Below are 18608 nucleotides of genomic sequence, written 5' to 3' on the forward strand. Positions count from 1 at the left end.
TTTTACTTAAATTGTTTTCAGTGGGAGACTGAAAGAGGTTGTATGTGAAGATTATGTAACTTGATGATCTGCAACCGTGGGCAGCGTTGGGTAGATTACTTACAAAATGTAGTCTGTTACTGATTCCCAATTACATGACAAAAAATTATAGTTAGTAATATAATCCATTACATTACACATTTTAGGTAATGTGATCTGACTTTTTGATAACTTTTAGAGTACTTTTGACCTACTGTAACTCGTTGATCATGTTAGTACTGTACCATATTGAAATATAAATACAAAGAGAAATAAAATATATTCCATTCTTTATATTTTTTTTCTCTTGGTCTCCACTGATCTCAGCATATCATCTCTTTAGTGAACTGAGTTCATATGCATTAAGTTTGCCATAGTTTGTTTTTATAAGCTCTAAGGGTCTGAAATGTCTATCATAGTTGGATATCTATCAAAAAAAAAAAAATCAGTGAGATAATGGGAGACCAAGGACAAGGGTCCTTTTGTGAGGAAACAACCAGAAGTGGACACTCAAGTAACCCAATCTGCTTTACCCTCCCACTTCTAATGTTAATACAGAACTACCACAGATGTTTACTAGTTTATTAGTGTGTTTCATGCGTGTCATGATCTGAATCTGAGAGCAGAACTCCACAGCTGCTCTAGAGATTGTTTGTCTGCTGCAGCGATTTTGAATATCTATCCCGTCCCATTGGGCTGTGCTCTTTGATTCTCTGTGGTCTTGGCAGATGTGTGTGTGTGTGTGTGTGGTGGCATGCCAGGCATCCAGGCTGCTCCCCACCCAGACCACAACAACACACATGGCACAGTCTATCTTGGCTCCTGCATATTTTTAACTGTTGTAACTGTGTTTTTTGTTTGCAGACTGGAAACCAGCACATCTACCAACCTATAGGGAAAGCCGGTGAGTTATATGTCAGTTTTGTGTCATGTAATATGTAATTTTAAGTTACACTATTGTTCAACACTAAGTTTGGAGTCAAGAAGTTTTTTTTTTTTTAAACGTTTTGAAAAGTATCTTATGCTCACCAAGGATGCATTTATTTGATCAAAAATACAGTAAAAATAGTAATATTGTGAAATATCATTATATTACAATTTAAACTTACTTAAGTTACTTGCTAGATTTCTATTTTAATATATTATAATTTATTCCTTCAATGGCAAAGCTGATTCTTTTACTAGACTTCAGTGTCATATGATCCTTCAGAATTCATTTGGTGCTCAAGAAGCTTTTCTTCTTATCATATCATATCATATCATATATATATATATATATATATATATATATATATATATATATATATATATATATATATATATATATATATATATATATATATATATATATATATATATATATATATATATATATATATAGGTTTGTTTCTTGAATAGAATGTTCAGAATAACAGCATTTGTTTGAAATAGAAATCTATAACATCAAAACATCAAAAACATCAAAAATCTGAATAAAAGTATTAATTTCTTTCAAAAAGAAAAAAAATCTTATGAACTGTAATGAATGTAATATGAATTTATATGTAATATGTAATGTGAATACTTGTACATAAGTGTTTCTAAGTGCAGATGGTTTATGAATGCAATGGATTTGTATGAAAATGTAAATCTGGTCCACTTGAAAATGACTTCCATCTGATGTTGTTGCTTTGAAATGCTGCACTTGCATAAAAGTGCAGATTGACTTCCAGACTGACTGTTTCTTGTCGTTCCCAGAGCACGCAGCTCCTCCTAAAAAGCCTCCCCGGCCAGGAGCTCCCAGCCACCCATCAGGAGTCTCCGGCCTCAACCCTACAGAGAGCTACAACGAAGGCGTGAAGGTACCAGAACTACCAAACGGCAAACTCTGATGAAAAACTCATGAGCATTGCGCATGTGTAACTTAACTGTAATCACCGCTTGCTGTTTTTAAACCACAAAGTATGAGATTCCTCCAAACAAACACTGGGAGGCTGGTAAGATTAGCATCTGTACTTACGGGTCGCCTTCAGGAGCAGCTAGCATGCCAACAGATGCCGTTTGCCAAGCCTCATTAAAATCATCCTTATTCCTGAAAACCCCTTTCACGTACACACGCATACAATTGCTCTGCGGGGTCTCTCATAAAAGATCCCTGCACACCAAGAACCCTAGAGTTTCCATTCCAGCGTGTTTTCCTGATGCTGTGGGTCAGCGTGCAGGGGGTCTCGCAAGCAACAGCAGAAATGCAATGCGGAATGGAAAATATAATTAGAAACAATGCACACATAATCTGCTTAGCTGTTTTACAGTTTTTAGGAGCTTTACCTGTGGGTGTGTTTGGTCAGTAAAAAAGAAAATATTTATTTAAGGTCCTGTAATAACACTCAAACTAGCCCGGTTTCTTTCTAGTGTTGATTTTGTGTTGTAATATTGTGAATATTGAAATGCTCATCATGTATTCTTTTTAACCCTCTGGTGCTTTTCGGTCGAAAAATTTTACGTTTTGTTTTTTTTTTAGAATTTTTTACTTCATCGGAATGGTATGAATCTTATGGTGTTAAAAAAAAAAAAAAAAAAAAAAAAAGGCTTTGGCACTTGCTATGTGTACACAGAAAAAAATAATGGAAATGATTCGAAAAGGTTAAATGGTCCTGAAAAATAGTCACACTCGTGCTCCTCGTGGTCAAAAATAAGCGCATTGGAAATGAATGGGAGACGAATTTCATTGAGTGAAAAATGTTGGTACTACAACAACCAAACAAAATCTTTCTGAAAGCTCATTTTTGGAGATATCAAGCTCAAATTTAGAACATAACTTGTTTAGATTTATGGCTTTGATTTTCTAACAGTTTTAGAGTAAAATGTGTTTTTGAAAATATATATTTCATATAAAAATTGAAAACAGTATTTTTCATTAAAAAAAGTAAAATTCTGTAACTTTTTTTTTTTTTAAAGTTAACTTTTTAAAACTTTTTTCACTTCAGCATTAATTTACCTTGTGTCATCTTTGAAAAGAGATCAAAATCAAGTCTGTGCTCTAAAGCATTCAAAATTTATGACAGTTTAAGTTGGAAATTTCATTTTCAGGTCTATTCACTCAAAAAGTGAATAAATGGATTTTATAGTACATTCATTTCATTGGGGGGAAAAAAAACCGACACGCAAAGAGCACCAGAGGGTTAAATGGCTCATAGGCTTTAGTTGTGTCACAATCAGGATGTAGCCTACTTCTTTTCGCTATTCGGAGGCATTGCTAAGAGGAACATTCTCATTATAGGAAGCATTTGATTGGTCAATATTTTTAGCCAGAAAACTGTGAATTTTAAATGTCTATATTTGCTAAAAATGTAGACACAAAACTGTCATTTTGATTTTATCATTTTATCTGGTCTTTAAAATGTAAAATAACTTCACAGCACTTAACTCTCTTAACATTTTCATGAGGTTGGATTAAAAAAAAATATGGACTTGCACACGGAATGATGCCGTAACTCCAAGCTATTTTCTCTTTCTTTCGTTGCAGCATGTATAATGTAAAGTTATATTTATTACTCTTTTTTTTCTCTCTCTCTCTGCACACTCTTCTCTTGCTCTGTGCCTCTGCCCTTCTTCTGTTGCACTGTTTTTGCACTGGTAGCCCTGGAGGGTAAGACCACCTGTAGACTCAGTGTTATGTTTCTGTTTGTGTTTATGACCCCTTTAACCAGTTGCTATGTCATTACTCAACCATATCATTTCGAATCATAACTCAATTATCCACTAAACTGAATTACATTGGCTGTGTAGATCACTATGCATGTCCTTTTCTTTTTAAATAAGCTGTGATTTTAATAATGTGCTTGAAATGCAATCTAGTGGAGGCTTTTGATCATTCTGTTGGGATGGGTGCAGTACAGTTTATCGAGACCACTTGGTTATATATATTATATATATATATATATATATATATATATATAATCCATATCAGCTCAATATTGTTGGTCTCCAGTAGTTGCTTATGCTGCCATCTAGTGTCAACCATGAAATTTGTACCATAACACATTTCATTATCACATACATCTTGTAACATAGATTCAATAACATAACCTTCATCCAAAATCCTTTATGTTCATACTTATAAAGAAATAATCTTCATTCATGCATCATTTTAAAACTTGTTACTTTGTATTTGTCATTAGATTCAGCCTCAGGAGATCAACCCACCCCCAACAGCTAACTTAGATCGGTCCAACGATAAGGTCTATGAAAATGTGACCGGGCTGGTGAAGGCCGTGATTGAGATGTCCAGTAAAATCCAGCCAGCTCCCCCTGAAGAATATGTGCCCATGGTGAAGGTATGACACAAACTAAGAAATATACTAGATATGTATACTTTAGGGTCACTGAATATGTCCTTTGTTGTCCAGAGAGATTGTCCTCTTGTTGTCATGTATTCACCCGTATTTCACTGGAACACAAAAAAACATGGTGCAGTCAAGTGTCTCGCAACCAGTGTTGTTGTTCTTAACTAAAACTATAATTAGTTGTTTTTGGTCATTGAAATAAAGCTGAAATAAAATCAAATAAAACATATTAGATAAAACACTTAAAAAGTTTAAAGTGCCCCTATTATGCTTTTTCAAATATTTCCTATCATGTAGTGTATTATATATCTGTTGGTGAATGTAAATGTTCTGCAAAGATCTAAGTGCATGACAAATAGAGTTATTGTCTCCTAAAAGGAAGAACCAATTCTGAACTGCCTGAAATGAGTCGTCAGTAACAACGCTCTCGAACACTATAGTTGTAGCTGAGGCCTGGAAGATTTTGGTTTGTGTTGTCGACATGTTGAGAATACGCTTTTCTGAGCTGTACAAGCAGATCCGCTTTGCTTGCACTTCCAAAGGATGAGGGCTCGCGCTCAAATTGATAATGTAAAACCAACACCACCGTTACTGTTTGTATCACTGTGTTTACAAGTGCTGAGGAAGCCTCCGGAACAGAAATTCAGATATGGTAATGGGCGTTTCGCTTCCAACATGAACTGTAAGTGGTCAACCAGTCACAAGAGACTAAAGTACTACAATGACTAAAAGATGAATATTATCAGTGAATAAAGACTTAATTTTCAGTCATTTCTTCCTACAAAGCTGTCATTTTGAATAAAAGACTTTGTATGGACCACTTTTATGTTGGTTTTAAGGTGTTATTTTGTCCTTTTTGGAGCTTGACTGCCTGTGGTCACTGTGGGACAATAAATCAATTCTCAATTTGTGATACAATGATTCTGGATCGATTCTAATATTTTCTGAATGTATCGCGATTATCTCTCAAATCGATTCTGAGCTTAGTTTTTAACAGAAGATGGCGCTATGTGCTTTAGAAACAGCCATACTCTGGTTGCTTCCAATTCCTTACACACTCCACTTAAACCTTATATCAAATATTTAAAGGTTGAAGTGAATTACAAGGGTGTTTGCAGTGTGCTGTGTTTACATTAATCTTGCTTCATAAAAGCATTCTGAACCAAGGTGCAAGAATCTTTAAAGGGTTAGTTCACCCAAAAATGAAAATAATGTCATTTATTACTCACCCTGATGCCGTTCCAAACCCGTAATCACACCCGTTAATCTTCGGAACGCAAATTAAGATATTTTTGTTGAAATCCGATGGCTCAGTGAGGCCTGCATAGGGAGCAATGACATTTCCTCTCTCAAGATCCATTAATGTACTAAAAACATATTTAAATCAGTTCATGTGAGTACAGTGGCTCAATATTAATATTGTAAAGCGACGAGAATATTTTTGGTGTGCCAAAAAACTAAATAACGAGTTTTATAGTGATGCCCGATTTCAAAACACTGCTTCATAAAGCTGTCAGCGTTATGAATCTTTTGTGTCGAAATCAGCGGTTCGGAGCTCCAAAGTCACGTGATTTCCGCAGTTTGGCGAGAATCAGAATCGATTTATTAGTCCAGCCCTAATAAACTGCCAAAATTTTGTATGTGGGTTTAAAAGACACGTTAAATAATAGCAGAATTTTAGTCGAATTGAATGGCAGAACTAGTTTTTATAAGATAAGCCATTATATCATTTTTGTACTTTCAAAATTCTCACCATGTGAAAATGTGTGTTTCAGGAAGTAGGATTAGCACTGAGAACACTGCTGGCCACGGTGGATGAGACAATACCCTTATTACCAGCTCACACGCACAGAGAGGTAAACTCATTCACAAACTAACCCTAAACAGTAGGTATTCCTTATGTTCTTCCTGTTAGCATGGCTAACTGTTCTGGTTCTTCCCCTTCAGATCGAAATGGCTCAGAAGCTTCTAAATTCAGACCTGGCTGAGCTGATAAATAAGATGAAGTTGGCCCAGCAGTACGTTATGACCAGCCTGCAGCAGGACTACAAGAAACAGATGCTAACAGCTGCGCATGCACTCGCCGTAGATGCCAAGAACCTGCTTGATGTGATTGACCAGGCCAGGCTGAAGATGTTGGGACAGGCACGGCCCCATTAGCCCCAGCAGAAAGACACGATGACGCACGTGACGCCCCAGGAAGCACACCAGCACAGACTTGTACAGTAATGGAGTCTCGTGGGGCCCCCTTCACTACTCACTGACCCTCACGTTAAGCTGCACGGTAGATCACGGGTACCTTGAGGAGGGCTCTGAATTTATTTAACAGATGAACTGGACCTGAACGGACTCATCACGACCAGATCTCTTCGAGAACATAGTGGGCCGGTGACTGGATGCTGAGAGGGTGATTCTGAATCTGGGGGCCGCTTTGAGCTTTAAACGTCTCTGGAGGAAGAGAGACACTCTTACACTGTATCTAATATGTCTGTGTTTCATTGACAAGCCCGAGCTCCACAGCCAGACCACACAAATCTAGATTCCGCTCCAGTTCTGGTTGTAGAATCATAGAAGTTGAGCTAGACTCTGTTTTGCACAGTAGAACTTGAGTTGGGACTGGATTCGCAAAATCTGGGTTTGATGAGTCTGGTTTTGCATTGCAGACTCTTACACTTCTCCCTAGGACTGAGAGGGAGAGTGTTGTATATTTGGGCCTTGTGCCACCTAGAAGTAAAATAAAGTTATGACTGAATTAAAAAAAATTAGTGTTGGAGTTATCATGTTTCCTTGTTTGACCTTGTGAAATCACTTGATGAGTGACCCCCCTCCTATAAGCGGCTCCCCTGAATAGGCCCCTTGTCTGTCCAGGACCCTAAGAATCATCCTAATCACCCTTCCACCCTCCCCGTGTGTGTGTGTGTGTGTGTGTGTGTGTGTGTGTGTGTGTGTGTGTGTGTGTGTGTGTGTGTGTGTGTGTGTGTGTGTGTGTGTGTGTGTGTGTGTGTGTGTGTGTGTGTGTGTGTGTGTGTGTGTGTGTGTGTGTGTGTGTGTGTGTGTGTGTGTGTATTTATATATGTAATGTATGTATATGTATATATGACCTGGTTCATGATCATGGTTTAATGGATAATAAATAGAGACCATGGGACATTATGTATTTAATGCAGGGCATCTCTGCCTGAATTTTGAGAGACCAATCAGTCTGCTGCTCATGAATATACAGGGGTCTTGCAAAACACATTTACATAAATCTTAATTATGTTGGTACAAAACAGTTTCTGGTCTTCTGGACATTGGTTATACTTTATTAAAGCCAAAAGGGATTTTTTAAATAATAATAATGTGCAAAATGTTTTATTTCCATACATATTTTCTTGGTGACTGTCCCATACTCTAAGTATTTTTGAAAACTCAACACTATGCTGACCAATTACAGATGAGGACTGAACAGTGAAACCATAATTTCCTACATCCTTAATCAAAATTCACTTATCAATGCCTATGGAAGCCAGTGTTATTGTTTGCTGAAACTGTTAAAAATGGTTCTCAGTAATTGGAAAAAAAAAAGCTAAATAGAGATAAATAAAATAAAATATAAATAAATATTAGATGAAAAACTAGACATGTTGCTTTGAATAAGTTTAATTTGAAGTACTAAAATTAAACTAAAACTGAAATACAATTAAATCAGAGCTATATAGAAATTACAAATATTACAATATACAACTATACAAAAATTACAAATGAATGTAAATCTAATAAAAATGACAAAAGCACATACTAAAACAAACTGAAAATAGAAAAATAAAAGCTAATTCAAAATATAAATGTATGATGGTAGTATGTAAATAATACTAAAACAACACACATGGAAACAGAATACCTGGTTTAATCGGTAAGAAAAAAATCATAACACCAAGCATATAACAACCATCTTAAAGGAAAAAAAAAAAAAAAGCTTTTATTTGTGTACTTTTTCATTTTAAATCTGTTAAGAAAACGATCAATTCTGTTTGTCTGTTTTAAAACAAAATGCAATATAGATGGATTTTCATTTATTCAGTTAGTGAATACAGACTTAGTTTACCCAAAAATGAAAATTCTTTCATCGTTTACTCACCCTCAAGTAGTTCCAAACCAAATCTGTTTGGTTACTGACATTCTTCCAAACATCTTCCTTTGTGTTCAGCAGAACAAATATTTTCATACAGGTTTGGAACTACTTGAGGATGAGTAAATAATGACAGAAATTTCATTTTTGAGTGAACTATCCCTTTAAAGGGTTAGACCTTCGTTAATCTTCGGAATGCAAATTAAGATATTTTAGTTGAAATCCGATGGCTCCGTGAGGCCTGCATAGGGAGCAATGACATTTCCTCTGTCAAGATCCATAAAGGTACTAAAAACATATTCAAATCAGTTCATGTGAGTACAGTGGTTCAATATTATTATAAAGCGACGAGAATATTTTTGGTGCACCAAAAAAAACTAAATGATGACTTATTTAGTGATGGCCGATTTCAAAACACTTCTTCAGGAAGCTTCGGAGCATTATGAATCAGTGTATTGAATCAGCTGTTCAGAGCGCCAAAGTCAAGTGATTTCAGCAGTTTGACGCGCGATCCGAATCATGATTCGATACGCTGATTCATTATGCTCCAAATCTTCCTGAAGCAGTGTTTTGAAATCAGCCATCACTATACAAGTTATTTAGTTTTTTTGGCGCACCAAAAATATTCTCGTCGCTTTATAATATTAATATTGAATCACTGTACTCACATGAACTCATTTAAATATGTTTTCAGTACATTAATGGATCTTGAGAGAGGAAATGTCATTGCTGGCTATGCAGGCCTCACGGAGCTATCAGATTTCAACAAAAATATCTTAATTCATGTTCCGAAGATTAACGAAGGTCTTACGGGTGTGGAACGACATGAGGGTGAGTAATAAATAACATTATTTTCATTTTTGAGTGAACTAACCCTTTAACCCAAAAAACGTAATACGTAAATTCCAGTAGGGGGCGGTATATGAATAAACTTAATTTCACTGCTGCCCAGATTTTAAAATGAGAGAATATCTTAATGTAAGTCGGACGTAGAAAAAACATCATAGGAAAATGAATGAGAATATTTCTTGTGAACATTTAAGACCTTTAAACTGAACATAAAGAGGTTTCATTTTACAGTATTGTAGAAAATGTAAGCATTGCTAAAATCATGCCCCAGTGTAATATTAAGCAAATTTACCAAAACTCACGTTAAAATGTAGAAAGTGAAGCAAAGTTCGCGATATAATCATTAAAGAAAGTTTTTTTTTTTTTTTTTTTTTTTTTTTTTTAAATACTGAAACTCTTATTTTGAAGACTGGTGTTGCGAGCTTGGGTTGAGTCTCTTATTTTAAAAAAACTCTTCGTCTGTCCTCCATCAGTGACTGTGTCTTCCTGCCGCTAGCTTCACTCGCCACTGAGCGCCTGATTATTTTTACGCCGTCGAGTCTGGCGGTGAAATCCAGGTCATCTCCGCCGGATCACCAGGCAGCGCGGCTCAGGCTTCTGCTCTCCGCGGACACATAGTGCCATTTCCTGATTCCTCTTTGCAGAGGTAAGGAGCTGATATTCTCCTCGTATATGTCTGGTTTTGTGCAGATGGCATCAGATGGGTGCGTAATGGTGCCAGCTGTGCCAGTGGCCCCGCGGATATAGAGAGGAGCGCAGCGGGTTTAGACCGGGGCACGAAAAAAGTTGTTGGGACCCTCTGACTTCATATACAGCCAGACAACTACAAGCCAATGATAGGGCCGGTGCGCTAGACTGTCATATTTATATACTCAGCCAGATCAAATCATTTTCGGAGGGATATTAGAAGTGGTCGTGCGTTAAAGGAGAACGCAGCCGGTTGTTTTAACGGGACCCTGAATGTAACCCAGTTCTTCATCCAGACATAATAGGGCTCATTTTGGCCCTGACAGCGCGAGCTGTCTTCTTTATCCTGCCATAATTAGCTAATTATCAAACGCTTTTATTTTATTATTATTATTATTATTATTATTAAAAATACGAATTTTAATTAATATTTTGTTAATACCAAAAATAATTAAGCTACTACTTATAAATACTAGTTCTTTTATTATTTATATTTGTTTAAATATTACATGGTTACCTAATAAATTAATACATGGACATGAAATTTTGATTCGAGTTAAAATAATTGTAATATTTTATTTATTTGTAGTTTCACTTAAAGTTTCTGCTAAGAAAAATAGCATTACACATCTGACAGCAAGATCAATAATAGTATATTTTTAATGTATATACTTTTAATATTATTATTAGCAATCCAAGTAAAAAAATGTTATGGATATTATATTTAATATTTATATAATATATAATATTTAACTACAAGCTTCTAGTTTATATATTAATATAAGCATTATTATAATATAGAATATATATATACACACACATTAATAACAGTAAGTCATTTTATTCCAGTCATAGTAGCAGTTTTGAGTCACAAGATGAAAGTAGCAGCAATGAATACATAATTGTCCAATGAGAATCCACAGAAGTTTTCTAGTAATAAAATGAGAAATATATTATATTCATATACCCCGGTTTTTCTGTCAGATTTAATAATGTATTCATTTAATGTGCAGTAGTTATTTTTGGGTTGTCGACTGGATGGATAGTCTTTTTTTTTTTTTTTTTTGTCAGATACTCATTTTATATCACATTTGTTCATTTAAAGCTTTGATATTTACTTACTGATGTCACTTTTGAGCTCCAGAAAGATTGAAAATGATCTTAATGTGTGTATCAAGAAGATTGTGAAATGTTGAAATGACCTCTTAGTAATGTCAGCGATATCCAAAGCAGATAACATCCCATTATCCAAGCTTTATTAATTGGTTGTTAATATTTTATGCATGTGAGACTGAGAAGGGGACTGTGAGTGTGTGTTTGTGCCCTCCCGTCTGCCTGTGTGTGTGTGTGTATCTGTCAGCTGACCCTGTCCAGACTTGGACTGAGTGTGCTGCCAGTGGCTGTCGTGACTAGTGTTCGGCCCAGTTTTAGACTCCACTCTCTGTGTCCTTTCCTGTGCGCTGCAGGTTCTGGCCCAGTTGAGAGACACAGACATGATTGTGTCATACGCTGCCAGATAGAGTCCAACAGAGCGTTTATTGTTGCTTGAAGGCATCTGACGCTTATTTCTCTTCTAACTTCTTGTCTGTGGCATTCAGTCATTGACTGTATGTCCTGCTTGTCTCTAAGGGTCGTTGCCTCATGTTCATTCTGTATTTATGAATGTGAGCTGTTCCTCTGCGTTACCCCTGAATGACGTTTATCGACACAGAAGGACACTTTCCACTCCTGAAAAATGAGCTCGTGTCCCAGCTGTGATGTCATCCGCTCCAGGCAGACAGCGAGGTGTGTCAGAGTGTCGGCTGATGGATCTGCCCTGGCATCGGGCCAAGTGTAACAGTGAGTCGTGGAGGCGCGTGGAGCTCAGGGACCGAAGAATGATAAATCGGTCTGAAGCGTGAGAGAAGCTTAACGGGACTTGCGGTGCATCAGCACCTGTCTGCCTGCACAAAACACACTCTGTTGGCCACGGGTAACAAATAACCCAGCAAACTTGCTGAGTGACCATCACAAGGCAAATTTTTTTCTTTTATTTTTATTAAATTCCTTTTTTATTATTCTTATTATTTCGTGCACTTTTAAATGGTTGATCAATATTTTAAAACATGGGCAATTTATTATTTATTGACAAGGATTTTTTTAAGGAACGGATGCACAAAATTACTGTAATTTTATAATGCATTATTTTATAATTAAAATATTTTAATACTTATTTAATATTAAAATGGTTTTATATATTAATATTAATATAAACTTTTAATAAATTTTAATATAATTAGAATTGAATTACATATACTATTTTTTATATATTATTAATAAATTAATATTAATATTTTAATACATTTTAATATAATTAGAATTGAATTACATATACTAATTTTTTATATATTATTGTAAAGATTTTTTTTAATATTATAATTTTTTAAAACATTTCTAATTTAATAAAACTGTTAAATGTAATCATCAACAAACATAATTCAAAATAAATATCAATTTTTCATACTTTAAATTCGAATCTTGATATACTCAAATTCACTTATATGACTGTATTTTTGCATTTTATTTTTAATTTATTTAGACAAAATTGTATAAAATCTTAAAATCAGCCATAATACATTTAAATAATTACCGGCTTATCATTATTTATTTTACAAAAAGTTTCATTAGTTAACATGAACCAGTAATGAACGGCACTTCTACAGCATTTATTAATCTTTGTTAATGTTAATTTCAACATTTACTAATATATTATTAGAGTTGTTAATAATGAACTGCTGTATTTTTATTAACAAACATTAGCAAAGATTAACAAAGTAACAAATGTATTGCTCATGGATACATTAGCTAATGTACGAACCTTATTGTAAAGCGTTACCAGTATTTTGTAATGGTAAAGCACAGTAAATCGAACGCTATCCTTTTGGTGTGTGAGTGATTTGAGGCTGAGAGCTGGGACAGCAGCCCACTCCAGACCGGAACACTCACTGCTTGTGGGAAGAAAGCTTCCTGTCTCGCTGAGAGCCGTCTGTCTGACGCGGAGTCATCGTACGCCAAGCTTCCTGTCTTGCTGCGAACCACATCATCTGGCCTCTGGCACTAAAACGTCAGGTGGCATAAGGGCTTTGGGTAGGAGCTGCGCACGCTGAACCGGGATCAGCTGTTGTTCAGCAAACCCTGCTGTCTGTCATTATCTGACATGCTGCAGAACTGGACTCAGATCAGTGTAAGAAGGGACACCCAGGAGGATCTTAAAATTACTTGCACCCCCTCAGAACATACTTAGACTGGAGAGGAGACCACGCAGCCAAAAAGAGCGGCTCTCAGGCAGCGATCACAGTTGGACACTTATGGATCCATCCACGGAAAAGGTCACGGCACCTTGGTGTTCGCTGCTTAGTTTCCATCGTTATAAAATACACCCTTGTTATTTTGCATAAATCGTTGCAGTACACGTCTACGTTTTAGTAGCATATCCTCTGTGATTGTCAAGCTGATGTTTTCGCACTTTTTTTGGATTCGGATGGACGGTCTCTCGCAGTCCCGAGACCGATCCCTATGGATGATCCCAGAACAGAGGCATATGGCAGAGATGGTCCGATAGGGCTGGGGTCCCTGCTTGGCCTCCTGTGGTGGGAGACAGATGGAGGCATGCCGGGGCATGAGGGGAACTGCAGTCCTGGCGGAGCAGAGATAAAGACACTAACTACCGCACAGCTTGTGTCGCTGCAGAGCTAAACTTGTCTTTTTTTTACTTTATGTTTGGACTTTTTTTGGCTTTTATCGCTGCAGACAATATCTGCAGTTTGCCCCCTAGTGGCCGTCGCAATGAATTTATTGGCCATGGTGTGCTTATAGAGTGCTGCAGTGATGACATATTTTTGTAGGCCAACCCGGAAGTTGCCATCACTCTGGTTCCTTTGACAAAAGTAGGATTTTTCCATTGGCTTTTGGATCATTGTAAAAAAAAAAAAAAGCTCTGTAGCAAACAAAAGTTGATGATTCTCACACGTTTTATATCATGATAGTCATCACAAATTAACAAATTTGATGAATTTTGAAGCCTAAATACAATCAACAGAAGTAAATTTAGACTATAAATGAAATACAACACGAGCAAATGACTTCAACACCACTATCACTAGGAATTTCTAAACATTTCCCTGAAAGTTTGAGTTAGAATAGTTTGCAAGTGCGTGATTATAAACACAGTGAGGCTGTGAAAGTGGACTAGTAGATGTTTTCCTGTTCAGAAGTTCAATGTCCCCAACAACCTCTGTAGTCGCATTTAGCCACTTGTTAGCAGCCGCTTTTTTCAAGACAAGTAAAAGCTTTAAAAACATCACAAAATAATTGGTGATACTTTCATAATTATCCTTTTTTTAATGCCTCAGAAGTTCAAATCTGATGTGAAGAATTCCCGTCAGAACTTCTGTGCGAGTCTCTTTATTGGAAAGAAATTATTTCTGGTCTGTAGTGTTACAAATCACCATCTGTCAGAACTCCAGTTTCCATCAAAAACGACAACATAACTGTTTTCCGCAAAATGAGGCCCCTTTTGGCACATTTAGTTGTCACTGTAGTTTGATCAGTTGGAAATGTTTTTTGAAAAGAAAATCAGTCAAGCAATTGCGATTTATGATCAATCATTTGCATCGGTGTTATTATTCAATGCTTTGTCTTGTATGTGCCTATATTTACCCTTTAATGGAGATTGAGATTTGAGTTAGAATATAAATCCATTGATGCTGTAGTGGGGGTTCGAGTCCTGTCTCTTGTCTCTCTCTAATGCTTCAAAGCTGATCTCTGTTCTGATACAGGACACTGCAGCACTCTGCACCAAGCTCTCTATCTCTCTCTCTCTTGTGCTGCAGCTTGACTTTGACATCAGCTTTTCTAGAGGACATAGCAAACACAAACTTTTAGGCCTCTAATTATTTACAGCATCTTTAGTTGTCTAAAGCACCCTACACAGATTTGGAAGAAGGTGACCCATCATTTCAACCAAACAAGTCGGGCAGAGCTGCTGTTAGTGTCTTTTTGAGGATATGGCTAAGATCAACCTCAGTGTCAATCAATCAAACAATCAATCAATTTGACTATAATACACTACCACTCAAAAGTTAGGGGACAGTTAGATTTTTCTAATGTTTATATTTGAACAAAAATAAAGACATTGTGAAATATTATTACAATTTAAGATAAATGTTTTCTATTTTAATATATTTTAAAATGTAATTTATTCAAATCTGAATTTTCAGCAGCTCAACTCTTCAGTGTCTGTCACATGTCACAATCATTTTAGGGTATGTTTACACGACAACAATGTACTAAAAAAGGAAAAGTTTTTAGCCTTTGATTTTTCCGCTTACAAAACGATCCCCATTCACACGGATCCGCAAAAACAACCAAAAACACAGTGTTATGCTGCCAGGCCAGTAGTTTGTGATGCTGCTTTGTAAAGAAACACTATGCGCCTATAGACTGAACAGGTAATATGCATATTACACACGACGTCAGCGTTTTCACAAATTTGCATTTTTGTTGTTTACATGGAGATGATATCGGTATCATTTTCAAAAGCTTGCACTTTAAAATCCAATTTCCAAAGCTTGCGTTTTTCAGGCCACCAAAATGTGTAAGTCATGTAAATGAATGGCCAAAATACATAAACCAAATAAAAAAACGTGTTTTCCATTTTTAGTTGAAAACAGTGTAGTGTAAGCGGCTCCTTAATATGCTGATCTGGGACTCAAGAAACATGTATTATTATTATTATTATTATCAATGTTGAAAACAGTTGTGATGCTTAATATTTTTTCTGCAAACCATAATGCTTATTTTTTCAGGATTCTTTGATTAATAGAAAGTTCAAAAGAACAGCATTTATTTGAAATAGAAATCTTTTGTAACAATGTCTTTACTGTTGCAATTTAATGCATCCTTGCGGAATACAAATATTAATTTCATTATTAATATTAAAATATACTAAAAAAAAACATCTTACTGACCTCAAATTTTTTAATGGTTGTGTGTTTGTGGAAAAAATGATACATAACAATTAAGATTTGTATCAAATGATTTAAAACAAAATAATAATAATAAAAAAATTGGTATTGTTTTATGCCAAACGTCACATGAACGAACAGGAAAACAGGTCTTGTTGCATTCTCTTGTCTGAGAAAGTGTTATAAGAATGAATTGATGGCAATATATGGGCTTTTAAGGTAATCAGTTAACCTAGCTACTAGTTATTTTTATTGTTGGTGTTTTTTTAATATCCAAAAAAAACTTTTAGATATCATTCTGCAATGGACATCAGTTATCCTCATCTTTGGTAGCTCTTTTGAAGGCATATTGAGTAAAACAGCTCTATATTTAACAAAGCACAGAACCAGAAGAGTTGCAACCTGTTTTACAGAATATAGAAGTTTGGTGCACATCCGTATTTCTAGCAAGCGCCCAGAATACCCTAGAAGCCACCTAGCAACTATCCACACACCATAACTGTATAAGAATGCCCTTGCAGCCCCTCACATTTAATAAGTAATTGAATCTAAAATATTGTGTGGTTTTGTTTTGTCTTAAATGTACATAGCACGTTACAAATCAATGGCATCAAAACATAAAAGTAGTTGTGTTGCATTAATCACAGCATTACACACTTAATAAGAAGCCTATCAACTGATTTACTCAGTGTTGGAATGGATGGTATTGAGAACAAGTGTCTGGTTTGAGCTCAAACTAGACTTGACCTCCCTGACCTCTGCGGTGTGCATCGCTGCAGAATGCAGTAGAGCAGCAAAGGTCTGGCTGTCTAGACACTGTGGGCGGAGTCGCAGAGGGCTGTCGATTGATTGGCTGAGAGGAGATTCTGAAACCGATTAGATGTTCGCTTCAAAGGCTTGTGTTTGTTTGTGGTCTGCGTTTCAGTTTTGCTTGTGTGTGTGTGTTCCTGTGCTTTCTGAACAATGCAGGAGAGCGGATTGATTTTGTCTTTTCCACCCACATGGCTCCAAATTTAATTGATTTTATTTGCCTTATCTTCATGTAGAGTCTCATCTCTGTGCATTAAATACAAATTATGCAGTTGTCAATGTAAGGTCTTACCTGATCAATAAAGCCATTAATGTTTTCAGATCACTTTAGTGTATTATATTAAAGGGTAATCACTTTTCTTTTTGGGTGCAGAAAGGAAGTCATCTCATTCGCTGTTGCTAAGGCAACCAAAATCTCTAGCATATTGCATAAAACAGACTTTAATACAGCCCACATTTTGCCTTGTTGGCAATGCAGGATTGTTAAGCTAAATAAACTGTTCACTTAAAAGTGGGCCGAAATACATAAGAGGTTGGATTGGGCTATCACTCAGGTTACTGATGAGGTCAAACAAGACCCAGAAACATATAGTGATGACAATAGAGTAAAAGAGACTGTCAGAAGAAAGAGGAATGCAGGTACTGCAGTATTGAAAATGATAGACAGCTAAAACAACATCCGTCCTCTGAAACTGTGCAGACAGGCATGTTTTCATAAATTCATGCTGTTCTATCTAGTGTCTTTACAGAGGCCAGTGTCTGCGTGTTTGCCATACAATGTGGTTCAGTAACTTACTTATTGTGTGTATTTATTTTGGGGGGAAAAATGTACAGACATACACTAGACCTGATTCCCAAATGAATGACTCTTTTGAGTTGATTCTTGTTAATGAACCAAAAGCCTACAAAGTGCAATTACCAATCCCTAAACAAATGACTCTTACGAAGAAGTTCCTTTTTTAATGAATTGCATTGTGAAAATACATATAGTATATAACTATCTGTTACACTTAAAGGGTTAGTTCACCCAGAAAATGAAATTTCTGTTACCCTCATGTCGTTCCAAACCCATCTTTTTTTTTTTTTTTTTTTTTTTTTGATAAAGTCCGAGAAGTTTCTGAACCACACATAGGCAGCAACGTCATCAGGGCCCAGAAAGGTAGTAAAGACATTGTTAAAATAGTCCATGTGACTACAGTGGTTCAACCTTAATGTTATGAAGTGATGAGAATACTTTTTATGCTCAAAAAAAAAAAAAAAAGTATTTATTTAAAGGTGCCCTAGAATAGTCCATGTGACTACAGTGGTTCAACCTTAATGTTATGAAGTGATGAGAATACTTTTTATGCTCAAAAAAAAAAAAAAAAAAAAAAGTATTTATTTAAAGGTGCCCTAGAACCAGTTTTTACAATATGTAATATAAGTCTAAGGTGTCCCCTGAATGTGTCTGTGAAGTTTCAGCTCAAAATACCCCATAGATTTTTTTTATTACATTTTTAACTGCCTATTTTGGGGCATCATTAACTATGCACCGATTCAGGCTGCAGCCCCTTTAAATCTCGCGCTCCCTGCCCCCCGAGCTCTTGACTATAATACAGTGCATTTACAAAGTTCACACAGCTAATATAACCCTCAAATGGATCTTTACATATGCATTACTGCATACTGCATGCATGCATCGGATCATGTGAATATAGTATTTATTTGGATGTTTACATTTGATTCTGAATGAGTTTGAGGCTGTGCTTCATGGCTAAAGCTAACATTACACACTGTTGGAGAGATTTATAAAGAATGAAGTTG

At 35.9% G+C, this 18608-nt stretch overlaps 2 protein-coding genes across 11 annotated transcripts in view; both read left to right on the plus strand.

Moving 5' to 3' along the window:
- Window positions 1-7151, plus strand: part of ptk2ab (protein tyrosine kinase 2ab) — a 71989-nt gene extending 64838 nt beyond the window's left edge. For 3 of the 10 annotated variants that reach the window (XM_067406930.1, XM_067406882.1, XM_067406923.1), the window contains 5 exons: window positions 883-922; window positions 1756-1859; window positions 4179-4334; window positions 6119-6199; window positions 6291-7149. In XM_067406930.1, the coding sequence (XP_067263031.1) occupies window positions 883-922; window positions 1756-1859; window positions 4179-4334; window positions 6119-6199; window positions 6291-6503 (594 nt within the window). In that variant the 3' untranslated portion in view covers window positions 6504-7149. Of the gene's footprint in view, window positions 1-882; window positions 923-1755; window positions 1860-4178; window positions 4335-6118; window positions 6200-6290 lie in introns of all 10 variants that reach the window. The other 7 variants (XM_067406909.1, XM_067406900.1, XM_067406917.1 and 4 more) reach the window with 5 other exon arrangements.
- Window positions 7152-9823: 2672 nt separating this feature from the next.
- ldlrad4b (low density lipoprotein receptor class A domain containing 4b) overlaps window positions 9824-18608 on the plus strand; it is a 61970-nt gene continuing 53185 nt past the window's right edge. Inside the window, exon 1 of the mRNA XM_067394709.1 lies at window positions 9824-9949. The gene's annotated coding sequence lies outside the window, so the exon portion shown is untranslated. The remainder of the gene's footprint in view (window positions 9950-18608) is intronic.

This window comes from Chanodichthys erythropterus, chromosome 2, assembly GCF_024489055.1.
Source record: "Chanodichthys erythropterus isolate Z2021 chromosome 2, ASM2448905v1, whole genome shotgun sequence".
NCBI lineage: Eukaryota > Metazoa > Chordata > Actinopteri > Cypriniformes > Xenocyprididae > Chanodichthys > Chanodichthys erythropterus.